This window comes from Lontra canadensis, unplaced genomic scaffold, assembly GCF_010015895.1.
Source record: "Lontra canadensis isolate GAN:19392208 unplaced genomic scaffold, GSC_riverotter_1.0 scaffold64, whole genome shotgun sequence".
Taxonomy (NCBI): Eukaryota; Metazoa; Chordata; class Mammalia; order Carnivora; family Mustelidae; genus Lontra; species Lontra canadensis.
This window is the reverse complement of record NW_022631058.1, coordinates 2,301,818-2,326,903: the sequence shown is the minus strand read 5'-3', so window position 1 is coordinate 2,326,903 and position 25,086 is coordinate 2,301,818. Positions and strand designations below refer to the sequence as shown.

At 38.1% G+C, this 25,086-nt stretch overlaps 1 protein-coding gene across 1 annotated transcript in view; it reads right to left on the bottom strand.

Moving 5' to 3' along the window:
• The window catches only part of TSHR (thyroid stimulating hormone receptor), a 157,263-nt gene that overhangs the window by 9,531 nt on the left and 122,646 nt on the right, over nucleotides 1-25,086 (bottom strand). Inside the window, exons 5-6 of the mRNA XM_032878501.1 lie at nucleotides 18,414-18,491; nucleotides 16,412-16,471 (exon numbers count right to left, since the gene is read on the bottom strand). Coding sequence (XP_032734392.1) covers nucleotides 16,412-16,471; nucleotides 18,414-18,491 — 138 coding nt within the window. The remainder of the gene's footprint in view (nucleotides 1-16,411; nucleotides 16,472-18,413; nucleotides 18,492-25,086) is intronic.

The window sequence follows — 25,086 nt, the reverse complement described above, 5'->3', positions numbered from 1 at the left end:
GGGTCTGAATTACATTTCACCTAAGCTGCACAAAAACTTCCTGATTGGTCTTAGAACCCACCTTCAGACTTAGGATAGGATGTTCTTTCTAAAACTTGGATTTCATTGCATGGCTTTCCAGCTTGAAATCATGGTTCCTCCAATGTCTACACAATGTATGTCAAGCTTCTTAGAAGAGTATTCTTTGTCCCCAATGGGAATGTCTTCCTGAATCTTGTGTAATGTTCTTGATTTTTTCCATTTCACTGGAGCACATTTTTGAGTAATTTCTTAGAAAGGTTACATATGAGGGAGATACTTTCTGCATCCTTGCATGTCTGAAGGTGACTTTTTCTACCTTAGATTCTGTTGATACCTTACCTGGCTATAAAATTTGGGGTGGCAAATAGTTTTTGTTCAGAATTCTAAAGGCGTTACCAAATTCTAGTACTCATTGTAGCTTTTCGTAAGACTGATATGATTTTTGGTCTTTGACTTGTTTTTATTCACTGGAAGCTTTTATGGCTCTCTCTCTCTCTCTTCTCTCGCTCTCGCTCTCTCTCTAATTTCGAGGTTTCCTGAGATATAATTGATGTATAACACATGTAGGTTTGCAACATGCAACATGATGATTTGGCACATGTCTATTTTGTGAACTGATTATATGGCACTCTCTTTGTTCCTAGTGTGAGATTTCATGAAGGTATGCTTTGGTGTGGATCTTTTTGCACTTATTGTGCTGGCTCCTGGGCGTGGGGGTGAAACCTTTAGTCTGGATGGATATGCTCTTCAGCTTTAGGACAATTTTTGGTGTTATTTCCCGAATAACTTACTCCTCTCATGTTCTTTGTTCCCTCTCTGTAATTCCTACTAAGTGAAAAAGGAACTTCCTATACTCATCAGATTTCTCTCCATTTTTTGCTTGTAATTTTTCCTGTTATTTTTTATTATTTTATTTTTAAGTAGGTTTTTATACCCAATGTGGGGCTCAAAGTCACAACCTGAGATCAAGGGTCACATGCTCTACTGAGTTAGCCAGGTGCCCCTTCCCTATTACTTGTATTGAGTCTAATGGTAGAATTCCTTGACTGTATCTTCTATCTCTTCTACTGAATTAAAAAAATTAATTAAAAATTTTTGTTTCCAGCTTTATCAAAGTATAAGTGACAAATAAAAATTGTATAGATTTATGGTGCTCAACGTAGTGTTTTGATAGATGTGTACATTTTGACATGATTACCACAATTAAAACTAATGAAAATACCTGTCACCTCACGTAGGTTTTTTTTCCTTATGATCAAAAACATTGAAGATCTACTCTCTTAGCAATTTCAGATATACAAAAGAGTATTATTAACTGTAGTCACCATGCTGAACCTTAGATCCTCAGACTTTATTCATCCTGCATAACTGAGACTTTGCACCCTTTGATCAATATCTCTCTATTGGCCCATCCCTCAAGCCTGGTAACCACCAATCTACTGTCTCATGATGAGCTCAGCTGTTTTAGATTATGCGTATAAGTGAGATCATGCAGTATTGCCTTTCTGTGCCCGGATTTGAATTTTTTAGTTTTAGTTTGATGAAAGCTGGGACTCTGCCTATTCTCTTCACTGCCATATTTTGGCACCTATACTGGTGCTTGAAAGACAGAAGGTTCTGAATACATAATTGTCAAATGCATAGATACATTTTAAGAAGAGCTTTCATGTTTTCCTTTCTTTTTTTTTTTTTAAGGTTTATTTATTTGAGAGAGAGAGAGCATGCATGCGAGCTGGGGGTGGGGCAGAGGGAGAGACAGAATCTGACACGCTGCCGAATTGAGTCCGACAAGGGCCTCGATCTCATGACCCTGAGATCAGGACCTGACCTGAACCCAAGAGTCAAACAATTCACCGACTGCTCCACCCAGGCACCCCTTCTCGTCCTTTTTTATAGTATATGTGAGGAAGGACACATACTGTTTAGAAATGCTTTTAAATTCTGACTCTCTGGGTTTGAATCCTGGCTTCTGCACTTACTTACTATCAGTCACTGAGCCCTTTTGTGTATCAGTTTCTTTGTCTTGGGTTTGTTCAACAATAGCTGACATATGTTCTCAATAAATATCTATTGTTATTATTGTCATTATTACTGTGAAAAATGTCTTCTCAGATTTATCTCAGATGATTAATGGTGGCCTTGTTAAAAGTTCTCTTCTGTTCTCTGAAATGTGTATGGCTTCTCCAGACTCATTTCCACTCCTCTTGTTTTTCTTGGTTTCAGTCTTTCACGTCATAAGCGTTCTTTTACTGGTGATCCTAGGTTGTGTGCTTGTGCTTAAGAACAAGACTGAAAATCTGATTGGGATCTTGTCCACTGGCAGACTCTGCTTTAGGGCAATTCTGTGGGGGAGCTGGCCATTATGCTGTTGGACCATAAAATGCCAGGATATGGAGGTCTCTTTTATTTTAGAGTTTCTCAACTTCTTCAGAGTAAAGACTTTAAGTCTCTAGCTTAGAAGGGAGGTACTCTTGGCTGCTGGCACTTTGCATGAACAGGGCAGTGGGGTAACATTTCCAGATGTAAACCTTCAATAAATCCTCTGTCTTTAGCCCCACGTCTCATTCTTTTTTTTTTTTTTTAAAGATTTTATTTATTTATTTGAGAGAGAGAGAGACAGTGAGAGAGAGCACGAGCAAAGAGAAGGTCAGAGGGAGAAGCAGACTCCCCGTGGAGCCGGGAGCCCGATGCGGGACTCGATCCCAGGACTCCAGGATCATGACGTGAGCCGAAGGCAGTCGTCCAACCAACTGAGCCACCCAGGCGTCCGCCCCATGTCTCATTCTTGCCAGGCCACACCCATCACCTCCCTGTCCCATGCTCTTCAGATGTTCTGCTGGGCAAGGCAGGTCCCTCCAGATACAAGCTTTCAGGGACTGGTACTCTTACATTGTCTTCCTTCTCTCTGCCTTTTTTCTTTCAGAATTCTGTAGCTCACCAGACTACCCATGTATCCTCATCTGTTCTCTCTGTCCTTATGGATTTATGTATATTAAAAATTCCTTTCCCATCTTTTCAGGGGTCTCTTATGAGGGAGGGGAAATAAAAGCTTAGGTTCAATGTATCACTCTTCACCATGACTCCATTTAGCATGTATATCTGCATAAGAGCTTAGAACAAATACTCATTGGGGCTGAGTCAGCCAGACAACTAGACAACTAGACAGTTTTGCATCCCCCAAGTTGATGGAGAGAGAGTCTTGGTCTGATGAAAGCCCCAAACTCAACCAGGCAGGGATCACTTTAAGTTCTTTCAAGTTGTATCTTTCCTCATTCACCCAAATTTTTATCTGCCCACTTTGAATCCAGAATGTATTAATAGTGTACCTTCTTTTCTAAAATAAAACTTTCAAAATGTAGTAGCATTAAAAACTTTGTGTTCAGAGTGAGAGAATATGGAAAGTGGCTATCAGCAATAAAGGGATCCGAAATGATTTGTGAATGCGGCCATATGGAAGGAAACCTCAAGCTGGAGGGCTGCCCTCTCTCTTAGTGATTCGAGCACTTTTCACAAAGGGCTCATCAAGTGATGGGCACTGTGCTTCCTGAGAATTTGTCTCTAGCAAGTATTTAGTCACAAAACAGAATGCAGCTGAGCTCAGCCTGGCAGACAGTTGGAAGCCTAATTGTCTAGGTCATGGGAACCATCTCAAGTTAAGTGTCTAATGAAAGTAACAGGACGTGAATTTGGAGAGGGTGAGATCTGCCGGCTTATACACAGGGCAAGAAGATCACTGAGTTTGAATGATGCCAGGAAAACAAAAAAGAGCCAATTGATATTCAATGTCATAGGAAAAACAAATTGCTCCTCAAGCAATTATATACCCTAACATCCCCAAACACTGGAACAATTTCCATTTTTGTGAGATGTATTGTCATTATTATTTAAGATGAACCTTTGATGAATTCAATTGCAATGAAATAAGCACTACTTAGCTTGCCAGTGTTTTTCAGCAGCAATTGGAGATTTCTTTTGTTTGCTTCTAATACATGTGGGTTTTTTTCCTAAAGATTGATAGGTAGAAGCTGACCCATTAAAGATGTATAGTCACATCTGCAAATTGTAGATGATATGCATCTAAAACAGAAAAAAGATTAATTTACTGCTTAAAAGGCAGTTTAAGCAATTTATTAATACTGATTCAGAAATAACTTAAGGGCTTAAAAGTTATACATTCAAGAGAGTGACTTGATTGGTTATAAGAATTTAAAAACATGATATGCATTTTTTAACAAATACTTACTGATTGCTTTCTATGTATTGGTCTATGTTGCTAGGAGCTAGGGCCATAGAAGTAAACAAAACAGGCAGGAATTCCTGCTCTTCTCATGCTATGTTCTAGTGGGGAGAGAGGGACACTTAAAAAAAAAAAGTAAGTTTGATAATAATAAGACTGTGGGGAAAAGGAATACCAGGAAGAGGAAAGGAAGAACTCAAAAGTGGGGTCATAATTAGGGATGGTGTCAGGAAAGTCCTCATGGAAGAGACAATAGAGCAAAGGTCTAAAGGAGGTGAGGGAGAGAAACATGTTGATAATCTGAGGTAAGAACAGTGCAGGCAGAGAGACCAGCTAGTGCCAAAGCCCTGAGGTAAGAGCGTTCCTGCTGTGTTTGAAGAAATAAGGAGGCCACTGTGGTGGGAGCTGAGACAGCAGAGGAGTAGGAAATGTAGAAGTCAGATACGTAATGGAGAGCCAGATCATGTGTGCCTTGTAGGCCATCAGAAAGACTTTGTCTTTTTATCAGAGTGAGATCAAGAGTCTTTAGAGGAATGATGTTATCTGACTTATTTTGAAAGGATCAGTCTGGCTATTGCTTGGAAAGTAAACCAAAGAGCGCAAAGGTTGGAAATGAGGAGACCAACAAAAGAGAGGATGGTCTCTTGGACCAGAGAGGGAGCACTGGAGATGCTGAGAATGGCTGGAGTTTGAATAGATTTAAAAGGTAGAATCAATGGAACTTTCTCATGAATTGGATATGAGTGGGAAAGGGGAGTTAAGAATGACTCTGAGATTTCTGGTCTGCAACTAAAAAAAATGGAGTTGCCATTTCCTGAGATGGGGAAGATTGCAAGTGAGGGAGGTGTGGAGGAAAAGATCAGGGGCTCAGTTTTGGACAGGTTGAGTTTGAGATGTCTATTAGACATCCAGATGGGCATAGTAATAAGCATCATGGAGAAATACAGAACAGGGAAGCATGATGAAGAATGGTGGGAAGCTTGCAAATTTAAATAGGGTGTTCAGGGAAGACCTCAATGAGAAGATAACTTTTAAGCAAAAACTTGAAAGAGGTGAAGGAGCAAACCTCATGGATATCTGGGGAAAGAGCCTTCTATATAGAGAAGACAGTGTACAACCCTTAAGTGGACTTGTTTAGTATGGCTGGTGTGGAGTGATGAGGAGGAAAGAAGTAGGAGATGGAATCAGAGAACAGGTCATGGGTAAGAAGCTGTTATAGCAAGGTCTTTGAATGCTCTTTGTGAGGACTTTGGTTTTTTCCTGAGGAAGATGCTAAAGACCTGGACTATTTTATGCAGAGATTTAAGAAAATGATCTAGCAAAGTTGGAGAACAACAGATGCAAAAATAATCCTATGTGAGAAGAATTAACCTTGTGTGCTAGGAAGAAATGGTGTTTCTGGGTTAGTTACTACTGGGTTTGCATTCTAGCACCTCCCCTTATGGCCAGGTGACCTTGGGAACTTACCTATCATCTCTGCACCTCAGTTTCTCATTTGTTAAAGAGGGATTATAACACCTGCCATTGAATAGTTAAAAAAGCTCAAGGCCATCTACTATCTGTAAAGAACCTATAACACAGCTGAAGCTCAAACATGTCTGCCATTAATAATAATAATAATAGGCCAAAGATTCAGATGATCATAAATTACTAATCTCTTTGTATGTATATAAAATTGCTTTGTAACTCAGATATCACTGCTGTCCTCTTTTTCTTCCTCTCAAGTTTATATAATTACATTTCTTTTAAGCCTGTAGCTTCCATGACCCAAAAAAATCTCATGGAGTTTACTATCTTCGCATGATGGATTCTTCAAAGAAAAACTATCCATATACCGTAATTCAGTAAGCTTGGCTCTTTACCACACAATGATGAAAGGAAATGATGGCAACTTATTGCCAATAGCCGGATAGAGGCTAAACACAAACCTATCCTTGTCTTCAGTGTTAAGTCCTCTCTCCCTCCCCAACACACATACAAAACGACCATCACCATAGTGGCTGAAGGTTTGATCTCAGTGCTACCTGTGAGAAATGAAAAGTCCAATTTCTTTTAAGGTATTTATTTCCTTTAGAATCAGAAGCAGAACATAATTAACAAAATGGATTTCAGTGACCTGGCAGAAATAATGCGTCAGAATGAAGACCCTTAACTACTTATTTCCTTCCATCTGTCTCAAGAGTAAAAATCTCAGAAGAGTCAAAGAATTTAGTACTCATCCATAGTAACTTGAGAAGAACAGAATGCCTCATTGTTTACACCAAAAACTGCTTCTCGTGCTTATGTTTGTGGGTTATTTATTGAAAATTTTAATCCTAGGTTGATTCACCCCTCCTATCAGTATGCCTATGGCTAGCATCTTCTAATTAATTGTAAAATCATGAGTAAAACTTTCTACATAACATTATATTTGCCTCAGCTGTTTGGCCCCATGCAATCTTATTTCTCTTCTTTCACCCCATACGTAACTGAGACTTGAAATGGGTGAAATCACCAAAAAATGTGAGAAAAGTAGTGTTAGAAAAGTCAGAATCCTTTGGGGTTGATGGGATAAAAGAAAATAATTTATATAAAAATGTTTAGCATAGAGCTAGTTAGCACTTAATAAAATGTAGATTATTTATACTTAAAGTTACAAAGAAAAAGTGCTCCTACTTATTTCCTGTTCTTAAGATTTAGCACTGTTGAGGATTCCTAGCTAAAGAGAAGTGACTAGTTAATAAAACTTTTCAGAATTTATGATTTAGAACATTTTGCAAGTTTCTTTTCCTAGAACTCAAACTCAGCAAATCTTCTTTTATGTTCTATTAGATTCTCTCAATGTGACAAGCCCTTACTTAAAGAATTAGCTTTAGCAAAACCGTGTTACAAGAAACAGTAAATGGGTTTGTGAATTATTCTTTCTCAAGGGTGAAAAGTCATTCTAGTTTACTTTTCAGCTTGGCATAGATATGAAAACATTTATTCAGACTGAATCCCCTCATTGTAAAATGAATGATCATTTTAGGTCATTGCTCTAGAACAGTGGCTCTCAGTGCTTTGGAGAACTTTTAGTTAAAGTAAAAAACTTTTGAGGATGATAGTTGTTGCACTTTTAGTCAGTTGAAGAAATACAAATGTTTGTACAACTTTGAGGACCTTTGTCATGACCCCATCATCTCTCTCCTACAAGAATCATCACTCCAGTTTGGGAATGCTCTGCAAATGATTTCTCAATTGCTACAGAAAGTAACCATGACAGATTGCTGGGACTTAAAGCATTAGCCCTGTTTTCTCCTATCAGTGGCCATGGTAGTAAGAGATGCTACTGGTCGGTAAATTTGGATTTTTTTTTGTTATCCAATTATCCTGAGTTGTTGACACAATTCTTCCAGTCTGAGGATTCCTAGGGCTGAAGTAGACTCTCCTCTTGTGATCAGCAAGAAGTGAGCATGCACAAAGTTCTGGAAAAGTAGTTGTCTACTCTTTCTCTTCAAACTCTTCTATGACCTTCCTCACAGCTTTCAAGGACTCCACAAAGTGGTTGCAAGTCACCTACTTGCCTCTGGAGACACAGGTGTGTGTCTTAGGAAGGAGGGATGACCTGCTTCCATTGCTTCCCCAAACTTGGCTCCCTTGGTGCCGGTCGGACTTGATGCCCAAGCCAGGAACTGTAAGAGTATGTTTATCTTTGCAACTCATTTCTCACTCCCATGAGCAGAACAGCCTAGCAACAAATCTTCTCTGGTTTTCTACCTTAGGAGGTTCCTTTCCTCTCAAAGAGAACTGCTCTGAAGGCTCTGCTTGGCAAGCACAGAAAGGAGACAAAGTGTGCCAGGCTGATTAAGTCTTTGGGTGCAATCTCGATGCTCTCTGAGAAGGTCCCGTGCCTGCCAAATAGCCAGGAGATGCAAACGAGTAGTCAGGGCACAGTGGCTGGGACACAGGTATCCAGGACTAAGACAGGGCCAAGGATGGGCAAAGGTGAAGGAAAGAAGGCATAGGGGTGCTTTGAAGAGGGCCACAAACTGTAATGGGTTATGTAACTATGACTAATATTTGCATGGTAATACTTCAGTGAGCCACCCTTAACTTCCTGAGTCAGGTCATGTTCCCCACAATATGATTTCAACACAACACATTTTTCCAACACTATCTTTTGGCCGAAGTTATGTTTTGTTGTTACTGTTCTTTGAACACATCCTATGTTTTTCTAGACTTGCCTTTGTTCTTTCTCTCATAACTCTCTCTCTATTGCAATTCTACCCCTCATCTGAAGCCCATCTCAAATATCACCTTCTTTAGTGAGGCCTTTGCTGGTCACCCTACTTAGAAATGGTATCTTGATTCTCTAAATACTTCTCATGGCTCTTTTTACATTAAACTTATAGTTACTTATGCACATTTCTCCTAAATTTGACTGTAACCTCTTTAAAAGCATAAGTTGTGTCTTTTTTTTTTTAAGATTTTATTTGTTTATTTGACACCGAGAGAGAGATCACAAGTGGGCAGAGAGGCAGGCAGAGAGAGAGAGGAGGAAGCAGGCTCCCCACTGAGCAGAGAGCCTGACTAGGTGCTCTATCCCAGGACCCCGAGACCATGACCTGAGCCAAAGGCAGAGGCTTAACCCACTGAGCCACCCAGGTGCCCCCAGAAGTTGTGTCTTATCCTTATAACACTCATGGAGTTCAGTAGGTCTCACTAAAATGCCTGCAGAATAAGTAAGTAAATGAACATTTTGACGAATTTGCTTCAGATTAGCTGTTTCTCCTTAGAAAGGAAAGAGAGAAGGGAAAGAGAGGATAAACTATGGATGGTGAAGGGCTGGGAGTTAGGACTAAAGCTGATTTCATCTAGGTCTAAAATTCACTCAGGATCACAACTCAATAATAGACAAACAATCCAATTAAATAAGATAAGGTATTTGAACAGACACTTGACAAAAGAAAAATACAAATGGTTACTAGGTACAGGAAAAGATGCTCATCATTAATCATCAGGGAAAAAGAGAATAAGCCCCAACTTTATAGCAGCTAGAATAACTAAATCAAAAAGATTGACAATACAATGGGCTAGTGAGTGTGAAACTTTCATACCTCTTTGGTTTGAATAGAAAATGGGATTTTTGGGGGCAATATTTCCTATAAAGTTAAATGTATATCTATCCTGTGACCTAACAGCTTTACTCCTAGATTTTTATATGAGAAAAACAAATAGATCTGTGGTTGTCTATGAAAGCTGGGGCAAGAGGGGAACTTTCTGGGTGATGAAAATGTTCAAAGCCTGAATTAGGATAGGCTAACATAATTTTGCCCAAACTCACCAATCTGCACACTGTATGTTACTGTATATAAATTATACCTCAATAAAAAAAACTTTGTCCAGGATCAACCTAGAAAATCATGTATTCAGCACACCTGTGGACCTCAGACATGCCAAAAAACTCTGCCACTATTTTTCAGCCATCTAATAGTGTGACTTTGTGAAGATTACTGAGTAAAAGAAAAGAACATAAAAAGCTTATTCTTTTCTAAACCATGGCAGTGCCATGACCTTTAGATTTTAAATGATTAATTTGATCAGCTAATAACAACCAAAGTTTATTTTTGTTGAGACATGTTCTACAAACTCAAGGATATTGTTACAGAAATGCCCTCTTCTTAGGAGATACTTATAATAGTAAGTGGGACTCTTAGAGTCATTTTCAATAGTAAGTTAAGTGCTTTTTAATGTGGGTTACATAATTTAGACCTTAGAGAACTCTGCTTATTATGGAAGGCATTGCATTTCAGTGTGTTCTTTCCTTTGGGATTATAAACAGCAAGAGCTTCTCTTTCAAAATAAGATTAAAAGAAAACAGGATAATCAAAAATGGAAAGCATAAAAATGGAAAATGAGATTACATATCTTGATTGAGAAAATCAATAAGTAAAAGAATATTCAACTCCTGAACTAAATTTAAAAGGCATTTTTAAAATATATAACAATGATTGGAGAATAGATCTCGCTTTAAATGTTGCACCTGTTTTGAATTAGATTCTTTTTTGAGAATTAACCTTGAAAAAAAGAGGGTAAAATGAGTGGGCAAGTTAGACTGCTTTAGTTGCCTGTTAGAAATGACTGTGTTCTTTCTCAAATATCTTTATGAGGCAGAAATATGTATGTCATACATTTCTATTCTCTTTAGCTGGAGCTTAAGATTTTCCAAGTTTGGCTTTTATACCAAATTTCAGCCAAATCATGGCTATTTGGTATGAGGTTACAATTTATCAGATATTTATTGTACTTGCCATCTTGTCTTTTGAAATGGGGGAATTACAAAAAATGAAAGACATAATTAATTTCCTCAGATCTTAAAATCTAGTTAATGGGGAGAAAGCTTGTGGGGAATACAGTAAAAGATTTTGACAGAAGTTCAAGACAAGAATTAAGGTGATGTCATAAAGCCACCCATGGTTAATTCATGCATTTTAAGAAAACTGTGTTTGAAATTTGAAGAGGGAGATTGAACTCTTCATCTACTCTGTGCTTTCCTGCTACTGCCTTTTCAAACGCTGCCATCTCCATTATTTCCTCTTCCTGTGCTTTGTGGTTTTCTTTTTAAATTCAATTCTAGTTTTCATTAAAATAATATGTGGACCTATTTTTAAAAAGCAAATTACACTGGAAGCTTGGTGATACAGCAGCAGGCCCCTGTGCTATTTCTCCTCTAGTCTGCTTTCTGATGTCCCTGGAACAACTACTTTTAACTTTTAACAGGTATTTCTTTCCATAATTTCTTGATTTATTGGTTTTTGATTCATCCACTGATTTCTTGTTATGGAAGATGAGGATTTAGCTCACTTCACTTCAGTTAACCCCCACACACATTCTCCAGACAACCCCTCTAATGTCCCAGAACAGTTTTAGGACATATTTGGTTAAACCTGTATTTAGTATTTTGGATATTACAACTCTGCATATCTTGATTTCATTTCCTTTCTTGTGTAGCTTTCTTGTGTAGCTTTCTGTCTTCTCTCTGTTTTATTTACATACCTTGGTTTGAGTGGACCTCTTGCTAAGTCTTTTGTGTGCTCTTAAGTTCTCTGAAACATCTAGAAAAAGTTTTTCATACAGTCAATCTTGTATGACTATCATAGCCTATCAATCTATTTTATTTCTAGAACTCTCTCCTGGAGCTCTCCTTAAGCTCTGGAGTAGACTTCTTAGTCTCAAGATTCCCAGGACCTCTGGTCATCCTGGGAATTCCATTTATTTCTTTCCTGTATTGACCACTGTTTCTGAATTCCTAATTTTCCTCTTTCTTTTCTTCCAAGAAAAGGTGAATGGGAAATCAGGATTTTGAGACTTTTCATGTCTGAAAATGTCTTTATTTTACCTCTATCCTTTATAGTCTGGAAATAACTTTCCCTCAGAATTTGAGGGATGTACTCTGTTATTTTCTATCTTTCAATGTTACTGCTAAGAAGATTGATGGCATGTGGAGTCTTCAATCTTCGCAGGTAACGTGATTTTTCTCTTTAAAAGCTTCTAGGATATTCTCCTTATCACAGCATTTTCATGACTTATGATGTACCTCCATGAGCTCTTCTTCATTCATGGGAATTCTTTACGGATCTTTTTATTCTGAAAACTTATTTCCTTCATTTATGGGAAAACATCTCTCACAACTTCCTTTTTTTTTTTGTTTTTATTTCCCCCTCCAAAAGTTTGAACTTACAATTTTCTTATCTTTTCTCTCCTCTATTCCGTATGTTATTTTTGAGTGTTCTCTTTTCTGGGAGCTGTTTTCCACTCTATCTTTAAAAACTGGTTAATTTTGTGTGCGTGTTGACTACCATATTTTTCCCTCACTGTAAACAAAATAAGTTGACAAAAAACAAAATGGTAAAAGGTACTTACAAATGATATCATATATAAAGATATAATTTTATAACTATGATCTATAAATAACTATGAAAATTTGGGGGCAAGGAAGCATAAAACCTATTAGGAAAAATGTGGAAAAAATAAGAATAAATATACTTAACTAGACAAAGAGATAGTAAGATGTCCAACCTCACTCATAATTAGAGAAATGCAAAATAAAAACTATAGGGAGATACCACCTACAAGAATGTTTGACATTAAAGCATACATTGTATATTTTGGGAAGCCTGTGAAAAAACAGACACTCTAATAATTGGTTAGTGGAACTCAGACTAGTAAAACCTTTTGGGGGAATGGGCTGTCAAAATATTCTAAAGTTGGGAACACCTGGGTGGCTCAGTCAGTTGGGTATCTGCCTTTGGCTCGGGTCATTATCCTAGTGTTCTGGGATCAAGCCCCACATTGGGCTCCCTGCTCATTGGGGAGTCTGCTTCTCTCTCTCTCAAATAAATAAATAAAATCTTTAAAAAATATATCCTAAAGTTATATATGCATTTGCCTATGGCCCTGACTACCATATTTTTTGTTTCCAAGGACTTCTTCTCCCCCCGCCAAGGTTTATTGAGATATAATAGACATATAGCATTGTGTAAATTTAAAGTATACGATGTGATGATTTGCTCTCTCTCTCTCTCTCTCTATATATATATATATACAGTGATTAATATAATAAGATTAGTTAACACATCCATTACCTCATATAACCAGCATTTCTTTTTGGATGTACATGGGGGGAGAACTTTTAAGATCTCTTAGAAACTTTTCAGTATACAATACAGTATTATTTAAAGTATAGTCACCATGCTGTACATTAGATTCCCAGAACTTATTCAACTTATAAATGGAAATTGTGTACCCTTTGACCAACATTTCCCCATTTTCCCCACCCACTGTCCCTGACAACCACCAATTTACTCTCTGTTCCTATGAATTTGGCTTTTATAAATTCCACATGTAAGTGAGATCCTATACTATTTGTCGTTCCCTGTCTGACTTATTTCATTTAGCATAGTGGCCTTAAGGTTCATCCATGTTGTTGCAAATGGCAGGATTTCTCATGATTGAGTAATATTCCATTATATATATCACACACCATCTTTTCTTTATCTATTCATTGATCAACACTTAAAAGTATTCATCTAAGTTTTACTTATTGTAATAAGTACTTGTTTCCATGTTTTCCTTATTGTGATAATTTTCCAATGAACATGGCAATGCAGATATCACTTCAATGTAGTGATTTCATTTCCTTTGGATATGCACCCAGAAGTAGCATTGCTGGATCATATGACAATTCTAATTTTAATTTTTTGAGGAACTTCCATACTGTTCTTCATAATGGCTGTACAGTTTATATTTCTATTAACAGCACGTAAGTGTTCCTTTTTCTTCATATCCTTGTTAGTACTTGTTTTCTCTTCTCTTTTTGATAGCAGCTATACTAACATATGTGGGGATACATCTCATTATGGTTACTGCATTTTCCTAGTGGTTAGTGATGTTGAATACATTTTCATATTCCTATTGGCCATTTGTATGTCCCCCAAATTTACTCAACTTATAAATGAAAATTGCCTCTTACTTGTAGCTTTGGAAATAGGCCTGTTCATGTTCTTTGCCCATTTTTCAATTAGATTATTTGGGTTTTTCAAAAAATTGATTTGTGAGAGTTCCTTATATATTTTGGGTATTGACCTCTTATCAGACATAAGATTTGCAAATATTTTTTCCTATTCTTTACGTTGCCTTTTCATTTTGCTAAGCATTTCCTTTGCTGTGCAGAAGCCTTTTTTTTTTTTTTAAGATTTATTTATTTATTTATTTGACAGATCACAAGCAGGCAGAGAGGCAGGCAGAGAGAGAGAGAGAGGGAAGCAGGCTACCTGCTGAGCAGAGAGCCCGATGTGGGGCTGGATCCCAGGACCCTGAGACCATGACCTGAGCTGAAAGCAGAGGCTTTAACCCACTGAGTCACCCAGGCGCCCAGAAGCCTTTTGATTTAATGTAGTCCCACTAGATTATTTTTGGTCTTGTTGCTTACGCTTTTGGTGTCATATCTAAAAAATCATCACTAAGGCCTATGTCAAGAAACTTTTCCCTATGTTTTATTCTAGGAGTCAAAAGCCTTTTCTTGTTTTCAGAATATTACTCTATGAGAAGTTAAGTTATAGATGAAAAAAACTATCTCTCTGAGGATATTTGTTATAATTTTTTATTAAAGTTTTCTGTTTCTCGCTTTATTTCTATTCCTTTAAATTTCCCTTCTCTGTTCTAGTCTCTGTTTTTCATGTCAACAGCTTTCCGCTAAGGTTTGGGGATGCTTGGATGCATGTTCATGTTTGTGGGGGAGGCTTATGGAGAGCTCTGTGTGTTTTTGTTTGTTGCCTGAAGGGTTTTACTTCAGTGTCTTTAGGAAAATATCAATTAGCATTTTTGTAGGTTTTTTCTTTCCTTGGGGTTGTCAGCCTCCCCAGAACTTTAATCTCCTATCTGGAAAGTATTAACTTTGATGACAATATTCTGTGAGTTGAGTGGATAAGAAACTAGTTGGTCTTACATTTTAGTATGTGAACTTTCACATAAGCCTGTTTGCAGACAGTGCTTCACTTCTACTCTCAACTGTGCCTATTATCCTTCAACTATGGTGATGGCATTTTAACAGAAAGTAAACTCTAGTTTTCTTCTGGGGTTAATAAAAAGTAGTTGGTCACCTGGGCAGTGTGGGAGAGGTGATCTAGGGTAACAGGTGAAGTTTTTAAAGTCTTCCAAATTCAATGTCACCTATACCCCCACGTGCAAAATACTTAAGATTTAACTGATGAAATATTTCCTAGATTTAGTGATTTTGAATCAGCATGGTTAGCATGCAGTTCTCGCTTGGATTTTCAAGACCACTTATTTATGTCACTCTTCCACTCTATCACTGAGAATTTATGCTTTTTAATTTATGCTCTTTTTTCATAAAGTATTCCCATTTTAATGTTGTTTAAGGAAGAATCAGGGAAAATTATTTTGGTGGGGAGGGTTATCAGAAGTCTCCATTCTATCCATTTTTTAAAACGATTTTATTTATATATTTGACAAAGAGAGTGAGAAAGCACAAGCAGGGGGAACAGCAGGAGGGGGAGAAGCATGCTCCCTGCCCAGCAGGGAGTCCCATGCGGGGCTGATCCCAGGATCCTGGGATCATGACCTGAGCTGAAGGCAGACACTTAACCATCTGAACCATCCAGATGCTTCTCCATTCTCTCAATTTATTGAGATTTCCTCTATACTCATATCTCCCATTACCACCTACATTCCAAAGCATCTTAAATACATCTCCAGCCCTGATGGCTCTTGTTACTTTCGCATCTGTAGACATCACTGCTTGGATGTGTCACAGGTGCCTCATCATGTGACCGCTATTTAAACGCTATAGTATTTACAGAAGTGTGATTCAAACATTTACTGTATACCATGTTAATTTTGCAAACATTTATTAAGCTAGTACTGTGTTTCAGGCATTGTGAAATGAAGTAGAATTGTAGAAATGAAACAGACACAATCATGTCCTGTAGGAACTCCTGGAGAGAGAGACAGAAACTTATTACTGGTGCTTTAAGATGCATACGTAGAGGTAATGGAATATAGAAGAAGAAATGTTTATCTTTACCTAAGGAGAAGAAGGGTCAAGAATGACTTCAGAGAGAAGTCTTCAATGTCTAATGGTAGTACGTGTTTATCAGACAGATAAGATTGTGATAGGATTTTTCAAGCAGTATGAAAAACAAGGGTTTAACATAGCCACGTATGTAGGTTGGAGCGTTAGGGGAGCTAATATGGATGTATCATTGGTCAGGGGTATATAGTGGTGTGAGAGACAAAGCTGAAGATTATAACAGATTCTTGCATACCACACCATGGTCTTTATCCCAAGGACTATGGGAGACCAACACTGCATGTTAAGATCCTATTTGTACTTTAACACACAGAGGTTTGGGGAGGATGGACTTGAGAGGGAACAACATAGAAGACAAAGGGAGATATGGGGCTCTTGCCATCTAGACTAGTGCTACTCAAAGCATGGTGCCCATTGGCTAACTTACTTATGAGTCCTTGAGAAACGTAAGAAGCTTATAGTATAATGCAAGCCAACTACTTCATAAAGCATACTGTTTAGTTGGAGCAACTTTGCTCTCATGGGAAGATTTTCTCCATAAAGGAAGCTGTATTTTGACGTAAATTCTGGGGCCAGCCATTTACCTTGTAGCAGATCTCCAATTTGAGTGGTTGTGGTCTTCATCATTGGTCTTTAAATTCTTTCTATGTCACATAGTCACAAGTAAAAAATGTTTGAGTATGTGCCTTTAACATATGTACATCTATGAACTTTACACACATTACTATAATACATGTTATACACATTATAAAGAACACTAAACATACATTTCAAAAGTATAAGATAAAAATAAAGACTATTTTTTAAAAATTTCACTAAAGTGAGAGCAGTGTAATTAAATGTACTTCACTAATTTTGGAAATTGCTGTTTAACTCTTTCTGATATAGCTATTCCAGAGGTCTGCTTCTGGTTCAGTTTATTTTGGCTTTGGTTTAAATGGCTGTGAATAAAAAAGTTACCGCACAAAGATAGATGGTTCCACATGGAATAAGGCAGGCTTGGCTGTATTTACTAAGTTAAGATTCTCATCTCTCAATCCAATTCAGGAATTAAATGCATGTTTTTACTGAAATTCATATTCTCAGATGTCAATCAGTTGTCTTTGTATACTAACCTGAAGGTGTTTCATTTTCATATTTTAGACACATGGATTTTAAACCCCTGTAGTTATTAATTCGAAATATTTTTTCAACAGGGTAAAATTCAATTTCTGGTTTTAACAAGATGTAATTTTCTTAAGTGACATTCACCATTCTCATTAAATACCTGTTTTTAAAGGCCCTTTCCAAAGCACAAATTTCTTCAGAAATACAACATTCATTAGTGAAATATCACATTTATCTTGAAGGAACAGTTAAAGTTGTCTTTAAAAGTTTCTTCGAGGTTAAAAAAAATCGGAGAAAAGGTCAACACCTTTTTTTTTTTCCACTTGTGTTATTGTGGAAAGAAAAATGCATAATGCTTTTAAGTACTTTGCCCTGAGTTAACAAAGAACCCCCATGTGGTGCAGTAGATTTTCAGGGTCACTCTTCCCTCTCATATGGAGTCTATCTGTTAAGAAAATAAGGCCATGAATTCACTGAACTAGGGGCATTCAATCTGAAAGAGAGGTACAATTGTTGAAACTGAAAGAGTCACAGATGTTAAGTCTTGAACTGTGGATCACCCCCTGTTCCCTTGGGATGCCTCCATTACCTACCTGAGACCTGAGGGACCACAGTCATCTGTGTATAAAATAGTAGCAAAACTTAATTTGTTCTTATTTTTAAAAGCTTAAGTATAAATAGAACCTCTAATATTTCTTCTTGCCTCTAATGGATTATCTTGTATGTCTCCTGGGGTGCTGTGCTCTGCTTTGGCAAGGACTTGACCAGATAAGATGCTCAATAGTGAGATTCTTCTTTTTTTTTCCCCACTCATTCAAAACATTATTCAGTGTTTATTACGGTCAATGGTGAGATTCTAAACAAAGGTAAAACCAGGGGATGGGCAAGATGGCACTGATAAAGAAACTTGAGAGAGGCAGAATTGACAGAACTTGGTTACCTATAAGCTGGGGGGATGCAAATCTTAGAAATGAACAAGTAAATATCTTTTCATGCTGTTTAAACTAATTACGTCCCATCGTTTCCAGTGCTGGCAAGTTTTACTGGATAGGAATCAAACCGTTTATACTCTTCCTTCTTCATGCCAGGCATTGTGCAATCCACATTCGTACACACTTTTCCCTGCATAGATTGTCTTCCACCTATTTGTAGATCATCCTGTGTCTCAGAATTCTCCAAATAGCAGCTGCTCAAAAATATCTGTTTTTTTCCACAAGAGTGGACACCATGAATGTCCACACCGGGGTGACTTCCTGATGAGGCATCAGGATGGCATGGTAGAGTGGGAGATCTTCTGAGTCTCAAAGAACAAGGACTTTCTTCCAAGCAGTAGCCTGTACAGGAGGAGCTAAGCCTTTAGACAAGTCTTTAGCCAAGACATCAACATTCCCTACCCACGAACACTGGCTGCTCCTCTTCGTGACCCCCTCCATTCCAAATAACATAAAACAAAGGCTGACATTCTTTTGTCTTACTTACAGCAAGGTTGGTCCACTGTGCACTCCTCCAAATGCATCCTTATCAATAGCTGTCAAGTACTTATTCTTGTTCAGGTAACTAGAGAGAGAATGGGAGAGAGAGTTAGGTGAGGTTAAGCAAATTAATATAAATGCCAAAATGAAATGCGAGCATGATCTCCCTGGCTATTAACTGCTTAAAAAAAAAAAAGATTTATTTATTTATTTGAGAGAAAGAGAGAGAAGGCAAGGAGGGACAGAGTGGGAGGAAGAGGAGAGAGACTCTCAAGCAGACTCCCCACCAAGCACAAAGCCTGATGCGTGTCTCGATCCCATGACCATGAGATCAGGAACTGAGCTGAAATCAGGAGTCAGATGCTTAACCAACTGAACCACCCAGGTGCCCCTATTAACTGGTTTCTAAGAATCTGGAAAACACCTTACCTTCTTCTAGCTTAAGCATTCAAAACATTCTAGGTTTTAGTTGTGCAAGGTTTATACATATTAATTATGGCACATGTCTTTGGAAGTGAGCATGTTTAGGATATAGCTTGCATATCTAGACTTTATAAAAGTTGTCTAGTTCCCTATTTGCAGGCATACCTCAGAGATACTGTAGGTTTGGTTCTGGACTACCACAATTAGGCGAGTCAAATAAATTTTTTGGTTTCCCAGTATAAAAGTTATGTTACACTATATTTCAGTCTTTTAAGTGTACAATAGCTTTATGTCTAAAAAACCAATGTTCATACCTTAATTTAAGAACACTTTATTGCTAAAAAATGCTAACCATCATCTGAGTCTACAGTGAGTCATAATCTTTTTGCTGGTGGAGGATGTTTCCCCAGTGTTGACAGCTGCTGACTGATCAGGGCGGTGGCTGCTGAAGGTCAGGGTGGATGTGGCAATTTCTTAAAATAAGACAGCAGTGAAGTTTACTGCATTGATTGACTCTTCAGAACAATTTCTCTGTAGCATGTGATGCTGTTTGATAGTATTTTACCCACAGAACTTTCAAAGTTGGGGCCAGTCCTCTCAAACCCTCTCTCTGGTTTATCAACTAAATTTATGTCATATTCTAAATCCTTTGTTGTCATTTTAACAATCTTCAGAGCATCTTCTCCAGGTATAGAGTGCATCTCAAGAAACCACTGCTCACCCATAAGAAGCCACTCCTCATCTATTCAAGTTTTATCATGAGATTGCAGGAATTTAAAAGTAATAATAATGAAAGAGTTTGCAATGTTGTGAGAATTACCAAAGTATGACACACAGACATGAAATGAGCAAATGCTATTGCTATTGGGAAAATAGCTCCAAGAGAGCTGCTTGATGCAGGGTTGCTTCAGACCTTCAATTTGTAAAATTCAGTATCTGTAATGAAGATTGTCAGAGACTTAGATCTTTTCTTGGGGGGCAGGGTTGCCAGATTTAGCAAGTAAAAATACAAGATGCCCAGAAAAACAATGAATAATTTTTTTAAGATTTTATTTATTTATTTATTTGATAGATAGACAGCACAAGTAGGCAGAGCAGCAGGCAGAGGAAGAGGGAGAAGCAGTCTTCCTGACAAGCTGGGAGCCCGATGTGGGACTCAATCCCAGGATCCTGGGATCATGACCTGAGCTGAAGGCAGATGCTTAACTGACTGAGCCACCCAGATGCCCCACAATGAATAATTTTTAGCATTAGTATTCCCCATGTAATTTTTGAAACTTTATTATACTAAAGAGTTATTTGTTGTTTATCTGAAAAATTCAAATGTGATGGGATGGCCTATATTTTCTCTGACAATCCTATTTGGGAGGTGGGAAGGGTGTGCAGGTTACACAGATAAGATTACAGAGAATGAATATGTAAATGAATAAATAAAAAAAATTAGTGTACCTCTCTTCCAAAATAGTGAGGTGGGTGTCACATGAGATTGCTTTAAGGAAAAGGGAATAGAGAATGAAAGAAGAGAAGACTCAACATACAATATGGTGGCCCATTGAGTCTCTTGATGGCAGTGACAAGGCAGCTGATTACAAATGCCACATGGTATGGCCCAGACATGGCTTTTTCAGGCAGGAGTGGGACATTAAACCTCTAGGACATTGATAAGTCTGAAATGGTGGGGTTCCATTAATCCCATATATATATATATACCAAGACCCAACTAAGATGCTACTGGAGCTCATCTATGCCTTCAGATTGAATGACTATCATGTAAGGCTGTTGGTCACAGGCTTCTTTGGTCATTGTTTGACTGTCCCTCAACACACAGTGTCCATGGAATCCCTTTGGTCAGTGACAGCTAGAGCGGGCAAGAACCACCTTGGAGAAACAATAGGAAAGAAGATCTTGAACAGCATGATTTTGTAAAAAGACAACAAGCTAAGCATATGTGCTGCACTGGCTTGCATCTCTTCTTGTGTTCTTTGGACCATGAAGCTTGCAGATCACATTCTGTTCCCAGACTGCTGAAAATCAAGTGGGGATCGGTGAGCTCATCTCAGTTTTCCCTCTTCATCTCGGACTGCTGCAAGTAAAAATCGGCTTGCTCTAATCATTAGAAATTATTGTAAAACTAAATAATTGCTTGTCCAAGTCTGTAGTGTTTTTATCTGTTATTCAATACGCCCCCAAGGATTGGGAGAATGGTTGATAAGCATTGCAGTTTACCAGAAACACTGCAGAAGATTTCAAACTGAGAAAGCCAGCCAGAGTCCAGGGGGAAGAAAGAGGATGGAGAGAGGGTGCAGCCAGCTTGAACGGAGATGAACCGGATCTTGGGGGAGGCTCTGTTCTCTAAAACCAGCAGGGTTGTTGGGTACTTTATCTCTTAGAGATAACTAGGTGCTCAAAAATGAGACTGTCACTCCATGTGTAGCAGTTTGGAGGGCTTGCTTATTATCACAGATAATGTGATAATTCCATGAAGATTTTTACCTTGGGTTCAGATTGCTGATTCTACTTTCCATTTGAAGCTAAGAGGATGGGATGGGGCCAAATATCCACAAAACCCTTAATACCCAAGAATAAAGTGCTTCCATCATCCACATTTATCATATAATGTTACCTGGAAATGTCGGTCTACTGATTTCTTCTCCACGACTTAGGCTGATTCCTCTAGAATCCACATTCTATAAACCAACTTGGGTAAATCAATCACAAATCTTGGTAGGATCTATGGGTAAGCCACTCCAGACAATCATTATTTTATAGGGGTGGGGTATGTGATCATTTAAACTATATTTTTGCAAGGACATGGTAGACATAAATGAACTTAATATGCAGTATAAAGCTTTGGAGTCAGAGTTGAAAGGAAAGACTTTGAGAAAGCCAGGATTTCTAAATGTACACCCAGTGAAGGGCTTATGAGAAAAGAACTAGCATTTCCTTTAAAAATAATATAGACACTGGGATATGTGTGTTCAATGCCTTTATAATGTTCATGCTGTGTATCTCACAGTGAAGAAAGAACAATGTGGTCAGGAAAATGAAGATGGTCAGAACTGAGTTGGGGAAGAATACCCAGTTGATGAATTTAGTATGAGAGACAATATTATAGCTCACATCTTTCTTTATTGGACTCATTCTTGCCATATAGCAGCCATTCATTAAAACTTGCTGGATGAATAAATGGAAGTCCAGCTGCTGGGTAACTAAGTCCTAGCTAGAGGCACCCTCTCTATTATATTTAGGGGAGGAAGTGAGCTTTGTCAGAGGGAGGAATATGATACTATGGCAAGGAAAATTGTGGTTGCTGCTGAGCTTTGCTCTCTGCGGAGTTTTGGGATAAATTTCAGCTCCAAGGTGGAATTGCAGCTTGTATTTCCATAGTCCCATCAGGGTAAACCTGGGCTAGCACCTGTTTTCGTTGTGAGACTCATGGGAACACTTCTGTAAGGAAACAGGTTCCCCCTCATAGCATTGGTTGTTTGGAGGGGTTAAAGGGAACCCCTGCCTAGCCCTCATTGCTCCATGGAAATCCTTTTGGTAGCCTAAATCAGGAGACCGGTCTGTAAACAGTAACAGATGAGAAAATGCTCACAGTTTCAACAGAGGTGAAAGCCAATGTTGGAGCATATTTGACAAACTGCTCAAAGACTCCATGAGAAGGAATAGCCTGCTTCATCCCATAATCTTCTCTATCGTCATCTTGTCCCAGTGCTCCAAGCTGTGGTGTTTTGCTTCTAATCAGCTAATGTGTGATGGTAATTAGCCCATGAGTTGTGTTGACTTCTCTGCTCATAATAATTAGGATTTTGGTGCGTTCTTAGGAGGTCAAAATGGTATTTTTTTCCCCTGCCCAAATGTTTACTGTCAGATGGTAGCTAGTTACTAGTGTTTGACAATAGAAAATACAATACAGGCAATCTGACATTCTGAGATAAGCCACACATCCCCATGCCAGATTGTGTGGAAAGAGAGGATGGAAAAGAGGTTCCAAGGAATGAATGTGTGACTTTGCTTATGACTGGGAGAAGTTCAACTTCTGCTGAGCAAGAGACGCTTGTATTATTATTACTTTCACATCTGAGTGATGACAGTGTGCTTGGTTCCATATGAAATCACAGGACCACGTGTGTTTACACTGCCATAATGTTCACAAACTTTAATTACCCAACTGCTGCTGAGGCATCAGTGCTTGTTCTCATCTGGAATTTGTCCAACTTGGCTTCAGTCACATTAAAATAATGTCTAAATGAGGTTAAATCTGCTAATTTCAGTAAATTGACAAGAGATGGATGATGGGGAATCATTGCTGTTTTGGAGGATGACACAATGTTTAAATTAGAACCTACAGATATTTGGACATAATTCTAGAGAATTTATCAAGTTGTTAACATGCTATGTGCAATCTTTGTGTGCAAATAGAATCATTATAGGATATTGATGTGTTCATATTCGTTTAAGATCACAATTAGCATTGAGACCACAGGCATCAGCCCTATGTTAAAATGACAAAGTGAATACTATTTCATTATCACTTTCGAAACTTGATCTTTGTTTTCTGCACCTGCTACTCAACCTTGATCTTCCTGTAGTCTCCTAGCACCATCATCATTTGATTTTACCTTGGATTTACACAATACTTTTTCCTGAAGTGTTTAACTCTAAGAAAAAATAAGTTTCCATCAACTAGGATTCAGAAACTTAGGGTAGAATTGATAGAACATTGTTATAGGATAGAGTTTCATGTTTGGATTCAAAATACTAATTGGAAAAAAAAGTCCTTGTTTTCTATTATGATTGGATCTGAAATTTCAAACCCTAAAATATTTTTGTCTGGGCATTTATCTTTATCCCATAATTGCCTTTGAACTCTACTAGGAATTGGGAGAACTAGACTACATATTTCATTGCATAGTGGTCCTCCTCACTGAATACCCCTGCAAGAAAAGAGGTCCATGAACGATGAACATCTGGTCAAATCTTGCCTGCCACCTGTTTTTGTAAATAAAGTTTTATTGGAACATAGTCATGCTTATTTGTTTACACATTGTCTGTGGCTGCTGCCACATTATAATGGCAGAGCTGAGTAGCTGCAACTGAGGTCATATGGCCCACAAAACCCAAAATATTCATCTGGCCCTTTCCAAAAATGCTTGCTGATCTCTGATCTAGACTTCTAAAAGTCAAGAAACAAATGATTCTCACTTAAATCTTTCCCACATTTGTTAAGTCCTTCCAAAAACATTAATATTTTGCATAAAAATGCCAAGAAAGTATAGGGAATATGGCACATTAATTTCTTTTCTATGTTCAAAGGGATCATTACAGTGACTACAAAAGGCTGTAATTCAGGGAAACAGTGAATTAAAATCCATTATCTCCAAAAGAATAATTCTCTGTCATCTGTCAAACCTCTCACAGAGCCCATGATATGGTCAGAGGAGAAAGACGGTGGGAAGGTAGAGAGAATCTTCTCACATAAGCATTGAAGTGTTCTTAGCCCATTCTCTGGGTCTAAGTAATAAGCAGCAGTAGCCAGAGGACTTGGATGTCCAAGTCTTGGTGGTGGCTGCTAAGTCAGCAATGAAGAATCCCAGGAGGGCACAGTAAAGAGTCTCGAAACAGGGCATCTAGGTCCCGGGTTTGGCTTGGCCACAAGCTAGTTCTATCAAATTTAAAAAGCCATGGTAAAAAAAAAAAAAAATCCATGTGTTTACTCTGGGCTTCATTCCCTTTATATGCAAAATGTGATTATTGGACAAGAAGACTGATAACATACTCCACAGCAGTGGTTCTTGACTTTTTATTTTGTTTTTATTAGTTTTTATTAGTTTCTGAGGTAGAATATAGTGATTCATCAGTTGCATATCACACCCAGTGCTCATTACATCAAGTGCCCTCCTTAATGCCCATCACCCAATTATCCCTTTCCCCCACCCACCTCCCCTCCAGCAACTCTCAGTTTGTTTCCTAGAATTCAGCATCTCTGATGGTTTGCCTGCCTCTCAATTTTCATCTTAATTTAGTTTAGTTTCCCTTTCCCTATGGTCATCTGTTTTGTTTCTTAAATTTCACATATGAGAGAAATCATACGGTATTTGTCTTTCTCTGGCTGACTTATTTCACTTAGCATAATACCCTCTAGCTTCATCCATCCATGTTGTTCCACATGGTGAGATTTCATTCTTTTTGATGGCTGAGTAATATTCCATCACACACACACACACACACACACACACACACACACACACACA